The sequence below is a fragment of the Diabrotica virgifera genome, chromosome 3 (assembly GCF_917563875.1).
Source record: "Diabrotica virgifera virgifera chromosome 3, PGI_DIABVI_V3a".
NCBI lineage: Eukaryota > Metazoa > Arthropoda > Insecta > Coleoptera > Chrysomelidae > Diabrotica > Diabrotica virgifera.
This window is the reverse complement of record NC_065445.1, coordinates 61,163,447-61,181,371: the sequence shown is the minus strand read 5'-3', so window position 1 is coordinate 61,181,371 and position 17,925 is coordinate 61,163,447. Positions and strand designations below refer to the sequence as shown.

Genomic DNA, 17,925 nt, shown 5'->3' with positions numbered 1-17,925 from the left:
ATCATTACTATCTTTATACTTTATATTATTCATTTTTTTATTCACCAATAAACGTTTTTTTACTTACCGTAAATAATATTACGTCAGAAACCATGGGATATGGATCATGGTATGATCTAGGAAATTCAGCAAAAAGCTTCATTATTTCAGATACCTTACTAACAACGTAAGGTTCGTTTAAGCCATAGTGTCTTAAGCTAAAAGAAAAAAATATTAAGTAAATTTTTATATTAAAGATTTATTTGTAATACTTGCAATCTTTAGAAAATAATGCATTTATATTTAAAAGAGCATTAAACTCACGGTTCGATTGAGATATTTACTATTTTTGTATAATTTTTTCAACGTTTAACGCATTCAACTATATACAGCAAGCGCCACGCTACTAGATACATGGGTAGGTATGTACCTAATTGCTATGCTTATGGGCTAATCCGGTCCGTTCTCAGATGTGACTTTCACCCCTGTCATGTTACTGTCAAGAAACTATTCAAAATAACTGTTTTTCCTTACAAAAAATACATTAAATAATAGTATTGTTACTCTGCTTTAAAATAACTTTATTCAAACACCAAGAATATTACAATACTTTAGTCAAATACAGCTGATCTATTATTTGTCAACTTTCTTTAATATTCAGTTTCTATACATTTTCTGGCGTTCTAAATGTCACTAGACACAAAAATAAACATCGCAACACGTGAGGGTCCAGGACTGTAATAGCTCAATGTACATATTCTCCATTTCTAACGTTAGAATCAGGTATGGTTGTATATTGCAAGCGGGTTTGACATGTGAATTATCATAAATAAATCCTCCTTTAGTATTACGCAGCAGTTAACAGCGATAATCCTGTACAAGTACCTGCCTAATACTACATTTCACGGCCGAAGTCGTGAAAAGCGACAACGTTGTCAGAAAATAGGAAACTTGCAAAAAATTTAAATTCGAACAAAAAGTTATAAATCACAACAGAATATAATTTAAAACATGTATCAAAGATAAAAAAGTTGTTTTTGTGTTCTGTTTGGCCCCTAAAGACGATTCTAAATTCAAATTATTGCATCCATATGGGTGTGTTTACATTCTGCACCAACAAAGTAAACAAAATTATATATAATTTTAAATTAGACATTATAAACGTCGACAGAAAATACGTTTGATCGTTTGAACTATTTTAAAAACATAGAAAACTTGTACTTTTACAAAATGGCACTAAACAACACTAAGCCCGGATGTACAATCGAAGTTCAACTCCGGCTCAGCTCCATTACCGAGTTCAGGGTAAGAAGTGCGTTGTACATACAAAGTTTAATTCTTGAACTCGGTTTAAGCCCGGGTTCAGCTGAGCGGTCGATGTTCGACGGTTCAACGCTGGTTCAAGGATTTTTAACCTCACATTTTTGTCATTGTCAAGGGAAATCATAATATTTACACCTTAAAAATTAACCTCATTGAAAATTTAACTAATAATAAGATTTTCTGGAAATGGTAAATATTATAGAAGAAAGGAGAACACAGAAACAGTGTAGGGCTAGAGAAAATCATTTTGAAAAATGGAATGATAATGATTTTGTGCAAATATTTTGGAATGCTGGAAATGCTTAATACTTGGCAAGAGAAAATGCTGTTCAGTTCACTATTTGCATGAAACTATTGTTCATAGAATAAAAAAATCGAACAGATAGAACGAAAACAAGTGGCAAATGCAAATTTGTTATTGACATTTCAAGAACCCAGCTGTATCTTCTAAGAACATGGTTTTTATTGCCTTAAATTAAGGTTTTGTGCAGTGAAGTGGACCCATATCACTGGTTTTAAGCAAAAGGCTCCTTTTTGCAACTTGTGGATGATTTTGAAGCAAATGTAGAAAATGATTTTGTTAATTTATTAAATTAAATGTACATAATTTATTAATAAATCTAAAATTAATTATATTTGTACCATGCTGTAGGTAAAGTCCGTTCGCTAAACGACACAACTCGCTAGTGATTTTAGCAGGTAATTTTGCCAATTTGATAAAATTTTGCAAAAAAAACAAAAAAATTACCTACTAAAATCATTAGCCAGTTGTGTCTAGAGTTAAGCGAACCGACTAATGATTACAAACTAATTTACATTCTAAAATTATTTAAATACCTTACCTACTTCCCTAGAATAAGGCAAATATTAACATTTTTGAGTGAATTTGAAATCATAGCTGTAAACAGTTAAATATTTATGAGAAGAGAGTGTGAAGATTGAATTAGTATCTTCGTTGGTGATAGTGGTTACGACAGTGGCGGTTATCCCTTTAGGTCAATTGGTCAATGACCTCCCTGTAATAATTGTACAATCAAACGATTATAATGTAATTATTTACTTAAAAAAAGAAAATTTTCTGTATTAAAAATGTTCGGAATACAATAGTATCGTTCAAAGTTAAATTTTGCTTTTATTGTATTGACTTTTCAGTCATTTTGTTGTTGTAAAATATAGCGACAAAGATGCCGCCAAAAGATTACCGATAAATAAACATGAAATACGAGCTGCTTGACAGTACCGAAAAGCCAAATTTATCTTTGACTGAAACTACCGCAATATTACTCTTAAACAGCTAAATACGAACATTCACGATGGTCAAGAAATTTATTTGACCTCACTGTGAGAATACAGCACTGGGATTCCGAACGTTCACGAAAATACGCTCTTATATGCAAGTTGGTACCATCGTGGTCATTGACCGTAGACCGTACATCTACGAGACGTGACTATCTACGCAGGGAGTAAGATTAGTTCGGAATTTACAAAGTTAAGTGCGTTCGTGAGATTAATATTATTTTATTATAGATTTTTATAAAATGTCGGTAGTGGTTAGTATAAATGAAGTCCAACGCCAAATGAAATTAAATTGAAGAAGAATCGATTTACTTTTTAAATCCGCATAAAAATGTAAGTTTTTATTTATTTTAGGTTTTGAGTTTAAGTAGTTTGTTGATATTCTGGCTGTTATAATTACATATTATATCATACTATTTATCTGATTTATTTGACAATTAGTAATGAAGACTTGTTCCTTTTACTTATTTCATATTTACTTGTCAAATAAAGATCCGCTTAAATTTAAACAACATATTGCAAAATAAGTTATAAGAAACCAATACAGATGATGGAATAAGAAATTATTTAAAATGGGATTTGTAGGTCTTGTTTTTCCAAAAAAATCTTGAACCACCGGATCTCCCTCCTCCTTTACTTACAGACCAGCCGCCACTGGTTACGGAGTCAAGAAAAACCTAATAAAACCCTTACGCAATCCTTCATCACAAGCTGAAATTTTATTTAATGAGGCACAATGAGAATGCAGAATGTATGGACACAATTGAATGGGTCTATCGAATAACAATTGTTAAGTGCTATGTGATTCGTTTTTAAGAAATCGAACAAAAACTGTTAAAATTGGAATAATTGTAAATTTATACATTTAAGGGTTAGTTATTAATACAGTTTGTAACTAACTACTGTATTACTAATCCTTTTTTTTAATGGCGTGGACTGCATGTCAATCAGCCAGTCAAAACATGACTAATTAAGAAGAATATACATTTAAAGACCGTAAAGTTCATATAATATCAATAACGAAGAAAAGTTAGTTCAGTTGAGATGTAATTTAAACAGATGGTACTAAGCCGAAGTAATTAATTACTAATCCTTAAAATGTAGTAATTCAGGTATCCTTATTATAATTTTAACAGTTTTTGTTTGATTTCTTAAAAACGAATCACATGGCACTTGTTATTCGGCAGACCCATTCAATTGTAATTGGAACATCAATGTTACACAATATTACAATGCTTTTTAACAACCCTTTACCCATACCACCCCATACTACATGAAGAAGAGGAAGTAGCAATGGCATTAGCCAAAAATTTAGAAAATTTAACAGTCTAGAGAATCATGAGAAGTACAATTTGTCAAACGTAGGAAGTGGTTAAAAATCTTGTGCATGAATGCTTTGTTAATTTAAAATTTAGAAAATTAAACTAATACATACAACAACTATTAGATATTTATAAAAATATCTTACTATCTGCTACAATCAATGGCTTTGATAAACTTCTTTAAAATTTTGGGTGCTAACATTTGTTTTATTTTATTTTGTACAATTTTGCTGTATTGTTTGGCCAAAGATACCAATATTCCTTCTTGAGAGGTGAAATTGGAAGGTATTTTTGCGTCCATTGTAGAAAAAAATACTAACAAACAATTTTTGACCAAAAGAAAATAAACACATTGCAATAATATCCTAATAATACTTATAATACATATTCAAATGGTCTGTTCACAAATTTAATGTAGGAACTTGATTAAACTAAATGATAAAAAATACCGATTAAACTAATAACAGTAATAAAAGAATTATATTGACAAAAACCAAATAATAATACATAAATGGCGGGAAAATTTATGTCGAGAATTGTTGAATACGCATGCCTTACGTTGTAAACCTTACCAAAATTTGTATGAACCTCGGCTTAACTGAACTTGGCATTGAACAACCCGAATTAAGTTAAACCGACGCTCAAAATTGAACCCGGTTCAACTAAGCGATTGCTTAAGCCACCAATGTACAATCGGGCCTTATAGTGTTTTCTTTTATTTTCCATAGTAAGCCTTCTTTCCTTTCCTTCAAAAACTGTATCAAACTCCAATCTCAACAAACTGGTATATATTATTACAATGACATACGATAAATATCATTAGAATATAAATTTTTCCCTTATTCCGCGACGATGAGCTGGCCAAATACCCAAGTAGGTGGAGGCCAATAAATTAAAGAAGAAGAACTATGTGACGTCACGGGTCGTTTGAACTATTTTAACTAGCAGAAGATTTTAAATTTGTACTTCTAAGATATTATAAGTTTTTGAAGCGTGAAATTTTAGAAATCTCTTTTTTAAACAAAACTGAACATTATTAAGTAATAAAAAGAGAGAAACTCAACTTATTACCTACAAAAGTCGACAACATCAATCCCAAATAGACTACTTCATGATAAGGAAAGAAGACATACGTGAATGCAAGGACTGCAAGGTAATAGTTAGTGAGACAGTAAGCCAACAACATAAGCTGCTTGTTCTGGACATCGAAGTAAAAAGCGAAACTAAACAAAAATATCGGAGAGAACCACAAAAAATCAAGTGGTGGATGCTAAAAGATGAGAAGGAAGGTCTATCAGGGAAAGAATAGTAGAAAACATATGTTGGAACATGAAAAGAAGCCCTAACACAATTTGGAGAAAAATGGACAATATTATTAGAGAGACGGCTATTGAAATACTTGGGAAAACGTCAGGAAAGAAGTTTAGGATAAAGAGACTTGATGGTGGTCAAATGAAGTACAAGGAAAAATAAAAGAGAAGAGAAAATTATATAAAAAGTGGCAAGAAACCAGATCGGACATAGATCTTCAAAACTATATGGTCGCCAAAAAGGAAGCGAAAGTAGCAGTAGCAAAAGCTAAAGCAGAAGCGTATTCAAACCTATACGATCAACTTGATACCAGGGAAGGCGAAGCAAATATATATAAAATAGCCAAACAGAGAGCAAAGAAAGCAAGAGATTTTAATCAGATTAGATGTATCCGAGATGAAAATTAATAATAAAATACTAATTCACGAAAAGGATGTCAAAAAGAGATGGAGAAAGTATTTTAACAGTTTATTAAATGAAGAATTTGACAGACAGCCTGTGGAGTTAACGGAGACAGTAACAGCAATGGTTACCAGAATAACAAACGAGGAAGTGGCTCAAGCGCTTCAAAAAATAAAGACAGGAAAAGCTGTCGGACCAGATGATATTCATGGGGAAGTATGGAGAGCATTGGGAGAGACAGGAATACGTTGGCTAGCAGGTCTATTTAATAGAATTATGGAAGTTGGACAAATGCCAGACGAATGGAGAAGCAGTATATTAGTACCTGTCTACAAAAACAAGGGAGACATACAACAATGCACAAACTACAGGGCTATAAAACTACTTAGCCACACCATGAAAATATGGGAGAGAGTAATTGATAGACGGATACGTGAAGAAACCGATATATCCGATAATCAATTTGGCTTTATGCAGGGCAGTTCAACAACAGATGCAATATTCATTGTAAGGCAACTGATGGAAAAATACAGGAATAAAGAGACCAACCCTCATATGGTATTCATTGATCTTGAGAAAGCATATGATAGAGTTTCTCGAGAGATTCTGTGGTGGGCACTCAATAAGAAAGGAGTCCCTGACGAATATGTAAAGACTGTGAGAGATATGTATGAGGGAGTAACGACTAGTGTTAGAACAGGTGTGGGAGAGACTGATAAATTTCAGGTGAAGATAGGATTGCACCAAGGCTCGGTGCTTAGTCCTTATTTATTCTCATTAGTTTTGGACCAGATAACAGCGAAACTACAGGGTAGTATTCCATGGTGCCTAATGTATGCTGATGATGTAGTGTTAATAGGAAATAGTGAAAAAAACTTAGAACAAAAACTGGAACAGTGGAGACAAGCTCTGTAAGAAAAAGATTTAAAACTTAGTAGGACAAAAACAGAGTATTTGGAATGTTCATTTAAAGATGGAGTTACTACAAATAAAATGGTATCTTTGGATGGTGAAATGATTGTGAAAAGCAATAGTTATAAGTACCTAGGATCGGTATTACAGAGTAATGGAGAAATAGATGGAGATGCATGCAGTAGAATTAAGGCTGGATGGATGAAGTGGAAAGAAGCGAGTGGTATGTTGTGTGACAGAAAAATTCCAATGAAGCTGAAGGGAAAATTCTATAAAACAGCCATAAGACCGGCTATGATGCACGGAACTGAATGTTGGGCAGTGAAAAAGAAAGAGGAACAACGAATGCATGTGGCGGAAATGAGAATGCTTAGATGGATGAGTGGAGTGACAAAGAAGGATAAAATTAGAAATGAGCATATAAGGGGAAGTCTAGGTGTGGCACCAATTGATGCCAAAATGAGAGAGCATGGGTTAAGATGGTTTGGTCATGTTCAACGTCGAGACGTTAATCACCCAATACGAAGAACAGCTGAAGTGCAGATTGCTGGAAGGAGTAGGAGAGGAAGACCAAAGAAGACCTGGGGGGAGACGATAAGGCAGGACATGTTGGTAAAGGGGATTAACATTGATATGACCCAAGATAGAATTGTGTGGAGAAATGCAATTAGGGAAGCCGACCCCGCATAGGGATAAGGCAAAGAGAATGATGATGATGATGAACATTATTATGTAATAAAAAAAATGTGCAAGTTACCTATTCTGATTTAGTTCGTATGGGGCTATCCTTGTACACTACATAACATGTTTGACATACGGTATAGTAGGGTGGCGGTTACTGTATAATATAAATTTGAAGTACTTACTCTACTGAGTCTGAGTTTGCCTGATTCGGGATAATACTAGCAGTTACTGAAAACAAAGCAAGACTGTTGTATAATGGAAACAGACCATATCTTTCGGGAGAATCATATAAAGTAAAGAAATGTTCGAGGAATACAGACGTTAGCTCCCCAGCATCATCGCAACACACAAAATTTTTTTTGTAGTCAAAATTTACATTTTCGTAAACATCCGCACCATCCTAAAATACAAACAACATAATAAATAAAATAAATTATTAGAATATTTTTTTTACCAAGCAACAAAAATAAAATGTATGTAACTTACAGTTGAGTCCGCGAGTCTTTACCCGTGCGTCATCATTTAAAGCATACAAAATAAGTCAGAAATCTATTTCACGCAACAATAGGTGACAGAAAGTGACTACTGTTCCGATTACGGGTTTTATTATAAAATTTGACGTTATCAAATATATAGAATGTCAAATGTAAGTTTTGCTTCAAAATTTTTGTGCAGAATTACAGCTACATTTGAAGTAGCTTAATAAATTCTTTTATTATTATTGATTAATCAATAAATAAACAATTTATAAAAAAAATCAATAACATATTTTATTTTTGTTATTTTATTCACTTTGACGGAAACCTAAACACAATCATTTCTTTACTGTGTGAATGACGTTAGCTTTGTATGTTTTAAATATTAATTACCAAAATATAATTACTTACCTTAAAATTTCAAAGCCCAATATAAAATTAGTTGTGAAAACAACTGTTTGTGTAATATGTATAAAGAAACTTCAAAACGCAAAAATTCGACAAAAACCGCAAAAAATTCAACTGACTGACAGCCAGAAAAGTAAATAAAGCAGAAACGTCAAACAAATTGTGCTTAAAATATGAAAACATACCGAATCGTCTTTTTTTGTACCTATCTCTTTTCAACGCACTGAGTCTAGATGGTTCATAAAAATAACATGTGTTTTCCCTTAGTAACAAAGGGCAGCTGGTTTGTCATGAGTTTCATACGTGGAAGAGAATGATGCTAGATAAAAAGTATGTGTTTTATCTCGCCAGGTATTAATGACGCACGGGTAAAGACTCGCGGACTCAACTGTATTAATGTTTTGTACTTTGATAACGATTTCCACAGTGGAAAATAAAAATTATGCCTGTGCCTTTGAAAACAACAACAAAAAAAAAATAAACAAGAAATTACTGTTTAAGTAAAAATTCTTAACATAACCTAAAAAATATTGAAAGTTTCAATGATTGTTCCTAGGCTCAATTTTCAATCAGGCTGTTCTGTAGTGAAAAGATACATTTTGAATTTTTTCAGATTTTTTAAAGCAAAATCGCGCAACAAATAATAAAGCCGAAAAAGCTACTTTTCTCTATTGCAGATGTTCTATGGCCTCTGCGAAGCTAAAAAGTAGTATGAGGGCATGTTTTTATATGCTTTATTTTATATTCTTGTGTGAGGTGGCTCACCATCCAAAAGAAGAAAAGCTTATTCCTGGGCTTTTCTCACTAACGTTTCTTTCGATAGCTCATTATTTATGAAAAGAAATTAAAGCTTTCAACAATTTATACCTACTCATATCTTATTACTTACCAACACAGTTAAGTTTGGACAAATTTTCCGTATTTCAAGCTTATACTGCCAAGCATAGTCAAAATTGTCACATACAGGATTGCCACGTAAGTCTAAAGCTGTTAATTTTTTGAAGAAACCTAATACTTTTAAGGATTCTACATCGCGTATCTGAAAAAAAGTATGGACAAAAAATAGCAATTAAAATAAAAACAAAAAGGTTAAGTTAAAATACTGTGATACAATGCTTTGTTTTTAAACCAGGAGGAGTAAATTTAAAAGACAGGTTTACACCCAAGAAAGTCACTAGAAAAGTAACCAAGTACATCTTCTTTTTTGGTTGATCATATCGTCCTTAGACCGTAATCCATAAATATTATATTATACTAATACCTCGCTAAAGAGTTCTAAAAACATTTTTTAACATTTTGATTATAAAAGCAGACTAAAAACCTAAAAATCAAAGGAATAACGCACAAAAAAAAAAAAAAAATAAAATAAAAACTAAACTTAAAACCTAGAAAATAAGTCTATACAAAATATTACGAGCTACAAACTGATACAAAAACAAAATGCTAACGCCAAGCCAAGCCAAACAAACAACAAACGCCGATCTTGTACAAGACAAAAGTCACCAAAATTATTTGCTATTGAGGCAAATTGAGAAATGGCCGATCACGCACATGCGCATAAAAATTTAGTTCATAGATAATCCGTCCGTGTCGGTTCTTGTGGTAGATATGTATTCTTTGGTTACACCATAATCACGGTGTCATCTGCATATCTTATGTTAATAGATCTTCCGTTAATTATTATTCCTTCACTTTGAGATAGTAATGCTTCTTCAAAAATGGCTTCACTATATGCATTAAACAGTAATGACCGAGAAAATGTGTGAAGTAATGGATTTTTGGTTGGTATAATTAAACAAAAATTAAAACTTCAATCGATGAATTCTTAAGGTCCGGTTTCACCAACAACAAATAAATCAATGAAGTTATTCGTCGATTAAAATTTATTAGGGTCGGTTTCACCAACAAAAAATAAATCAGTGAATAGTTATTCGTCGAATAAGATTTATTAGTCGATTAAATTTTATTGCGTTTCAATAACTATTTGTAATCCACAGTTAGTTATTCGTCAAATAAGTTCAAAGTATAATGATTTTCCACAGACTGTACTCGTTGACACAAGCGAATGACAGTTCTTCCTCATATTAGTTTGTTGGCCTCCACCTCTTCGGTGTTTTGCCAAGCACATTGCATTATTTTCCACTGTAATCATATTTAGATTAGGCATTCCAAACCACGTGACCTCTGGTTGGCACATAAACTAACAAAGAGGTTATGTTTGTAGGTATCTATTTTTCAATGATTTTTCATTGTTTATCGTCGTATTTTGTCTATTTTGGATTCATTTGGATTTCGTTTCCTGTTTTTGTGAACTTTATAAACTTAACCACAATGCAAACTGATTATTTAAGGAAATTATTATTGGAAACTCCAGATGTTGCGAGAAAGGTAGGCGAAACAATTTTTATTTACTGTTCATTTTGCCCCGATATTTATCAATAATGATGAATTTTGCAAGCAATAACATTATTTCTTTTATTGTTTTAGATATTTATTGAAGCTGAAAGTAATTGGGGATTTAGATCCATACGCAATTCAGTCAGAATTGAATTTTACAGTAAAGTGCAGTCAGTCCATCAAGTTACTATTATAGATATTTATACATATCTGGTGGAGTCTCACAGTTGCTACTCTAAGCAGCAGATGAAAGCATACAAAAGCCTTCAGGCACATAAATATTTTACAGCTGGATTTGTTTTGAATGGAGTAAAAATTGTTAATGATTTCCTGATTTCCATATTATTGTTGGAAAGGTATGCCTTTATTTTATTTATTCACCATTAAGAAATATATGGATAACAGTATTAGTGTCTTTTGGATAAATTGGTTCTAAATATTAGATTTATTTACGTTTATATATCTGTATGAAACCAGACATATCGTCGTCCTAATCTGTAAACTGTGAACTCCATAATTCTCTGAAAATGATTTATTACTGCCATCTATTTGAATTACTGTCATGATTGTTCTAAAATTATATTATATGAATGTCTGATTTTAAATAAAATATTCTCAATCATTGTAAAGAACGCAAATACTCTAATAAAAGTAAATTTTTGTAGTTGAAGAATTTCCAAAAAAATAAAATATTTTTTTTAGGTGAAGCATTTCCAAAAAGCTAATGCTAAACGACTAAATGCTTGGGTGGGGTGATAGCCAGTTCTGATAACATAGCAAATGCACATTGTATGCATATGGCCGGTAATAGTGAAGTATGCCCAGGGCAAGACAGACGAAGAAGAACCCAATGCATGTACATATGTTACAGCTACATGGTTTGGAGATAGCAACATATGCATTCTCTGATGAAAAACTAATGAGTTTTGAAACTGTTCGGTCAGAGTGCTTGTTGCGCTCACTAAACGAACTGAAATATGAGATGGCTTTGGCACTGTGTTGCAGCGATATGAAAATGGTTATTCATTTTTAATTATAATGTACTTCTTCATCATGAGTAATTATGTATTGGTCTTTTAAATGTGTATTTATTTTTGTAATTAGTATCAACTTGTAATAATATACATTTATCGTTTAAGGTATGACTATGTTTTGACTCTAAAATAAATGTTTTAAAAATCGAATCCTGCCTCTTTCTGTCAGTAACTACCCATGGATATCACAAATTGTGCTTACTGATAGGTTTGTTCGTAGAACGATCAGCAACTCTTGCCAACCATCAGACACATGTGCATTCGTAGTCTATTAATGCTAACTATTAACTGCACAACGCTAACTGTTAACTGCTCATGCATCTGATGGTTGGCAGCAGTTGCTAATCGTTTGTGTCGTACTACGAACAAACCTATTAGGTCTGGATCCCGTGTACCAAAAAAATTGATTAATAGCAAGCTGAAAATTTGTTAATAGCTTAACGGTGTCCAGTTGGCCAAACTTTGATGTATTGTGACACTGGGACAGGGGTAGTTTTAATTGTGAAACAGTTTGGAAACTCAGATTTGGAACATCAGATTACGAAAACATCCCATATATCTGCCCGATATTGGACTAATAACTTATTTGGAGTTTATTCATAGAATAAGTCTTATTTGACGTTGGTGAAACGGAGATATGTCAGTTTTATTGGTCGAATAACTTTATTCATTGAATAGACCGCTATTTGTCGATGGTGAAACCGGTCCATATCATCATCACAGGATTTCGGGTCTGGAAATAAGCCCCTTCGACCATACTCCATATGTAGATGCTCTACCTATCTAAGAGTAGATAGGGGTGTGAAGTGTGTTGTTTGTAAAGTTTGTTATGGCATCTTTATTCCATTTTATAACTATCAGTTATATTCAGCAACTTTTATGCCAAGTCATGGCGTTTCTCAGTTTGAGGATTCACCTCGCATTCTTACATTTTGTTTAAGAAGGAGAATTAGGAAGAAATACACAGTTTTAGAGTAGTAAGAACAAAGAACTGCAGCACAGTATTCTAGTTAAGGCATTTATGCCGGTAAAGAAGGCCACATGGCCGTCACGGCGTAGGCCGAAGCCCGCACGACGCACGTGTAGTGCTCGTATGAGTCGAAGACTGAGAGTATATAGACGTGTATATTTGTATTTTGTTTCAATATAATTTTTGATAATTTAAAGTAAAACTAGCGAATTTACTTTCTTAAAAATATTTATAGCGAGATTATCTTCCCAATTTATTTGATAAATAACAAAAATACGTCTGAGAGTATTTATTTGACAAATAACAAAAATAAGTCTTATGTGACGTTAGTAAAATGGAGAAATGTCAGTTTATTGGTCGAATAACTTTATTCATAGAATAAACTACTATTTGTCGTTGGTAAAACCGGCCATTATGGCCATTTACTCGTAAAGGTACGATTCCGACAACGACAAGAGTTGTCACCATGACGACGTCATTACTTTGCACTATTAATTTGTTTTTTTCTCTGATTCTGGCCTTGGTTTAGAACTAGAACCTTTAGCCACGTAATTGTATAACTTATCACTAACTCAGGTGTAATGTGTAGTGTGTGTGTTGAGTAAGTGTCTTGTTACTTTGCAAAGTCGACGTCATTGTCTTTGTAAAGAGACGCTAATTGCTATTAATTTGTATATTTATTAGTAACTGACGTTCTGCCGGACAGCAGTTGCTAGTAATTATACAAATTAATAGTGCAAAGTAATGACGTCGTCATGGTGACAACTCTACTGCCGCCTGCAGTTGCCACCTAACGTCGATGTCGGAATCGTACCTTAAGACAGGTTAAATGTTTAACGGAACAGTACTTACCAAATTATTGTTTAAGTCTAAAGATGTCACACTTTTGCTCAATAGAATAAAATGTGTTAAGTCCGATATGTAATTGTTCGATAGAATAACTTCTTTGGGATCCCATTTGGCAATCCAGCTAAGTATTAGCAACAACGTTTTATTATCATCTAATAAGTAGAAATGATCTAAATCTAAAATTAGAATTGACTGTAGTATAAATGTAGTTTACTTGTATTAATGAGGGTTTCCCGTTCGGATTTCCGGGTGAGGACTATCTCAGGGGGGACTATCTCAGCATTGTAGGTTAGAACAATCTGGATGGGGTCGTGGAATCTTGGTAGTCTTACAGTTAAGGGTCTGGAGTTAGTGGATGCTCTCAAACGAAGGAGAGTTCAAATTGCTTGTATTCAAGAAACTAGGTGGAAAGGATAAAGGGCGAAAGAACTAGGTGAAGGATACAAATTGTGGTATGTAGGGAGTAGTAACACTAGAAATGGAGTTGGTATAATTGCTGATAGTGAAATGAAGGATAACGTAGTAGAAGTTGTAAGAACGAGTGACAGAATGATGTCAGTGAAATTTGTAATTGATAAAGAGGTATTGAAGTGTGTGTGTATGGTCCTCAAACAGGTCTGGGTGAGAATGAAAGAAGAGCTTTCTATGACCAATTAGGAGACGTACCGAGTGATATTCCATCAGAGGAGAAAGTTATAATAGTTAAATTATTAAAAGTTATAATACATGGGGGATTAGGCATTGGAACTAGAAATAAAGCTGGAGATGACATGCTTGAATTAGCAATAGCATTAGATATGGCGAATGTTAACACATTCTATAAAAACAGAGAAACTCAACTTATTGCATACAAAAGTGGACAACATCACTCCCAAATAGACTATTACATGATAAGGAAAGAAGACATACGTGAATGCAAGGACTGCAAGGTAATAGTTAGTGAGACAGTAAGCCAACAACATAACCTGCTTGTTCTGGACATCGAAGTAAAAAGCGAAACTAAACAAAAATATCGGAGAGGACCACAAAAAATTAAGTGGTGGATGCTAAAAGATGAGAAAGAAGGTCTATTCAGGGAAAGAATAGTAGAAAAAATATGTTGGAACATGAAAGGAAGCCCTAACACATTTGGAGAAAAATGGCCAGTATTATTAGAGAGACGGCTATTGAAATACTTGGGAAAACTTCAGGAAAGAAGTTTGAGGATAAAGAGACTTGGTGGTGGTCTAAACGAAGTACAAGGAAAAATAAAAGAGAAGGAAAATTATATAAAAAGTGGCAAGAAACCAGATCGGACACATATCTTTAAAACTATATGGTCGTAAAAAGGAAGAGAAAGTAGCAGTAGTAAAAGCTAAAGCAGAAGCGTATATAAATCTATACGATCAACTTGATACCAGAGAAGGCGAAATAAAGATATATAAAATAGCCAAACAGAGATGAAAGAAAGCAAAAGATTTTAATTTGATTAGATGTATCCGAGATGAAAATAATAAAATACTAATTCACGAAAAGGATGTCAAAAAGAGATGGAGTAAGTACTTTGACAGTTTATTAAATGAAGAATTTGACAGACAGCCTGTGGAGTTAACGGAGACAGTAACAACAATGGTCACCAAAATAACAAACGATGAAGTGGCTCAAGCGCTTCAAAAATAAAGAAAGGAAAAGCAGCCGGACCAGATGATATTCCCGGGGAAGTATGGAGAGCATTGGGAGAGACAGGAACAAGTTGGCTAGCAGGTCTATTTAATAGAATTATGGAAGTTGGACAAATGCCAGACGAATGGAGAAGCAGTATATTAGTAGCTGTTTACAAAAACAAGGGAGACATACAACAATGTATAAACCACAGGGCTATAAACTACTTAGCCACACCATGAAAATATGGGAGAGAGTAATTGATAGACGGATACGTGAAGAAACCGAGATATATCCCATAATCAATTTGGCTTTATGCAGGGCCGATCAACAATAGATGCAATTTTCATTATAAGGCAACTGATCCCTGAACATATGGTCTTCATTGATCTTGAGAAAGCATATGATAGAGTTCTTCGAGAGGTTCCGTGGTGGGCACTCAATAAGAAATGAGTCCCTGGCGATTATGTACAGATTGTGAGAGATATGTATGAGGGAGTAACGACTAGTGTTAGAACAGGTGTGGGAGAGACTAATAAATTTAATGTAAAAGGAGGATTGCACCAAGGCTAGGTGCTTAGTCTTTATTTATTCTCATTAGTTTTGGACCAGATAACAGAGAAACTACAGGGTAATATTCCATGGTGCTTAATGTATGCTGATGATGTAGACTTAATAGGAAACAGCGAAAGAGACTTAGAACAAAAACTGGAACAGTGGAGACAAGCTCTGGAGGAAAAAGATTTAAAACTTAGTAGGACAAAAACAGGGTATTTGGAACGTTCATTTGAAGATGGAGTTACTACAAATAAAATGGTATCTTTGGATGGAGAAATGATTGTGAAAAGCAATAGTTTTAAGTACTTAGGGTCGGTATTACAGAGTAATTGGAGAAATAGATAGAGATGCATGCAGTAGAATTAGGTCTGGATGGATGAAGGGGAAGGAAGCGAGTGGTGTGTTGTGTGACGGAAAAATTCCAATGAAGCTGAAGGGAAAATTCTATACAACAGCCATAAGACCGGCTATGATGTACGGAACTGAATGTTGGGCAGTGAAAAAGAAAGAGGAACAACGAATGCATGTGGCGGAAATGAGAATGTTTAAGGGGAAGTCTAGATGTGGCATCAATTGATGCCAAAATACGGGAGCATAGGTTAAGATGGTTTGGCCATGTTCAACGTCGAGACGTTAATCACCCAATACGAAGAATAGCTGAAGTGCAGATTCCTGGAAGGAGTAGGAGAGAAAGACCAAAGAAGACCTGGGGGGAGAGGATAAGGCAGGACATATTGGTAAAGGGGATTAACATTAATAAGACCCAAGATAGAATTGTGTGGAGAAATGCAATTAGGGAAGCCGTAATATTGTATTACAATAAAATTTACAAATTTTAAATAATTACATGCAACTCGTTATAAACAATGATTCATGTAAACATTTTAAAGCGAAATCAATAAATATTTGTAAGAACCGTGGCAACTCTGTAATTAAAGCACCAAATGCATTCTGCATCTGTCAGATGCGTCTGAGTCTACAGGCAATATGTTAAAAAGACAGACAATATGGCATCTTTAGATGATAAGGTGAAATATTTTAGTACATAATAAAATATATATTACCTAAATCTTCACAGAAGTTATTTAAATTTACGGACTCAGAAGTTTTCCTTTTCTTTATTACATCCCAAAGATTAGCACCAATGAATTCTGTAACAGGTTGCTTCTTTGCTTCCGCAAAGTTGATCAGTATAGTGAATTCTAACTAAAATTATCAATAAAAAAGTGTTAAAATCTCAGACTTTAAGAAAAAACTAGAATATTCAAGAACTAATATATCTTACATAAATTCGAAGACGTTCCCGTTTCTTAACGGGAACTAATCCAATTTAAGTCGCAGATCCATTCTGGACTTTAACCTACTACATTAAACTTTTTGTTTTTCTGACCCCCAGCAAATCGAAGTAAAACTGGCCTGTTAGATGTACTCATTTTATCAGCAGATTAAATAAAAATGTCCTTCTCAGTATTTATGTCTTTAATAGGGAACTTGCACATTTTTTTTATTACATAATAATGTTCAGTTTTGTATAAAAATGAGATTTCCAAAATTTCACGCTTCAAAAACTCATAATAACTTAGAAGTACAAATTTCAAGTCTTTTTTATCTTAAAATAGTTCAAACGACCCGTGACGTCACAGAGTTTGACTATGTGGTTCAGTTTATGGTTATATTTACGTATATTCTTCTTCTTCTTCTTTAGTTTATTGGCCTCCTACTTGGGTATTTAGCCAGATCGTCGTCGGGGAATAAAGGAAAAATATTTTTTCTATGGATGCTATACAATATGCAACTTCTCTCACTACTTACATACATTCAAAACGAACATTTTCTCAGGCAGTGAGAAAAGTCGGCCATTGCAGTGAGAAATATTTTTTCTCACGGGTTCACCGCCGGTTTACATACATAGGATCGCCATTCCATGGTAAGATGCACAATACAAACACATTTGTTTTTGTCAAATAAAATGTGTTCAAACTTGTCAAAACTTATCAAAAATTACCTTTTAAGACCATTCAACTGTGAATTATAATTTTAAATAAATAAAGTATATAAATATTAAGAATATTAAATACCTATGTGTATATATGTATTTTATTTCAATTTAGGCATATAATATACCTAAAAGCACCTAAATTATTTAATTTTGAAATTTGAACTCTTGACAAAAACGCATCCATAGAAAAAGTACAGTGTACAAGACGAGAGAAAATGACATATTTCTCTCTTGCTTGATTTGCGGCCCTCGGCTCGTGCCAACAAACTTCTGCGCTCGTGAGAAATATGTCTTTTTTCTCTCTTGTTGTACAATATACTATATATTCTAATGACATTTATCGTATGTCACTGTAATAAAATAT

The 17,925-nt window shown here is 33.4% G+C and overlaps 1 protein-coding gene across 4 annotated transcripts in view; it reads right to left on the bottom strand.

The window, feature by feature from the left end:
- LOC114339806 (uncharacterized) overlaps nt 1-17,925 on the bottom strand; it is an 82,581-nt gene that overhangs the window by 51,871 nt on the left and 12,785 nt on the right. For all 4 annotated transcript variants that reach the window (XM_050646478.1, XM_050646479.1, XM_050646481.1 and 1 more), the window contains exons 4-8: nt 16,627-16,768; nt 13,367-13,539; nt 9,003-9,152; nt 7,412-7,629; nt 68-197 (exon numbers count right to left, since the gene is read on the bottom strand). In XM_050646478.1, the coding sequence (XP_050502435.1) occupies nt 68-197; nt 7,412-7,629; nt 9,003-9,152; nt 13,367-13,539; nt 16,627-16,768 (813 nt within the window). The remainder of the gene's footprint in view (nt 1-67; nt 198-7,411; nt 7,630-9,002; nt 9,153-13,366; nt 13,540-16,626; nt 16,769-17,925) is intronic.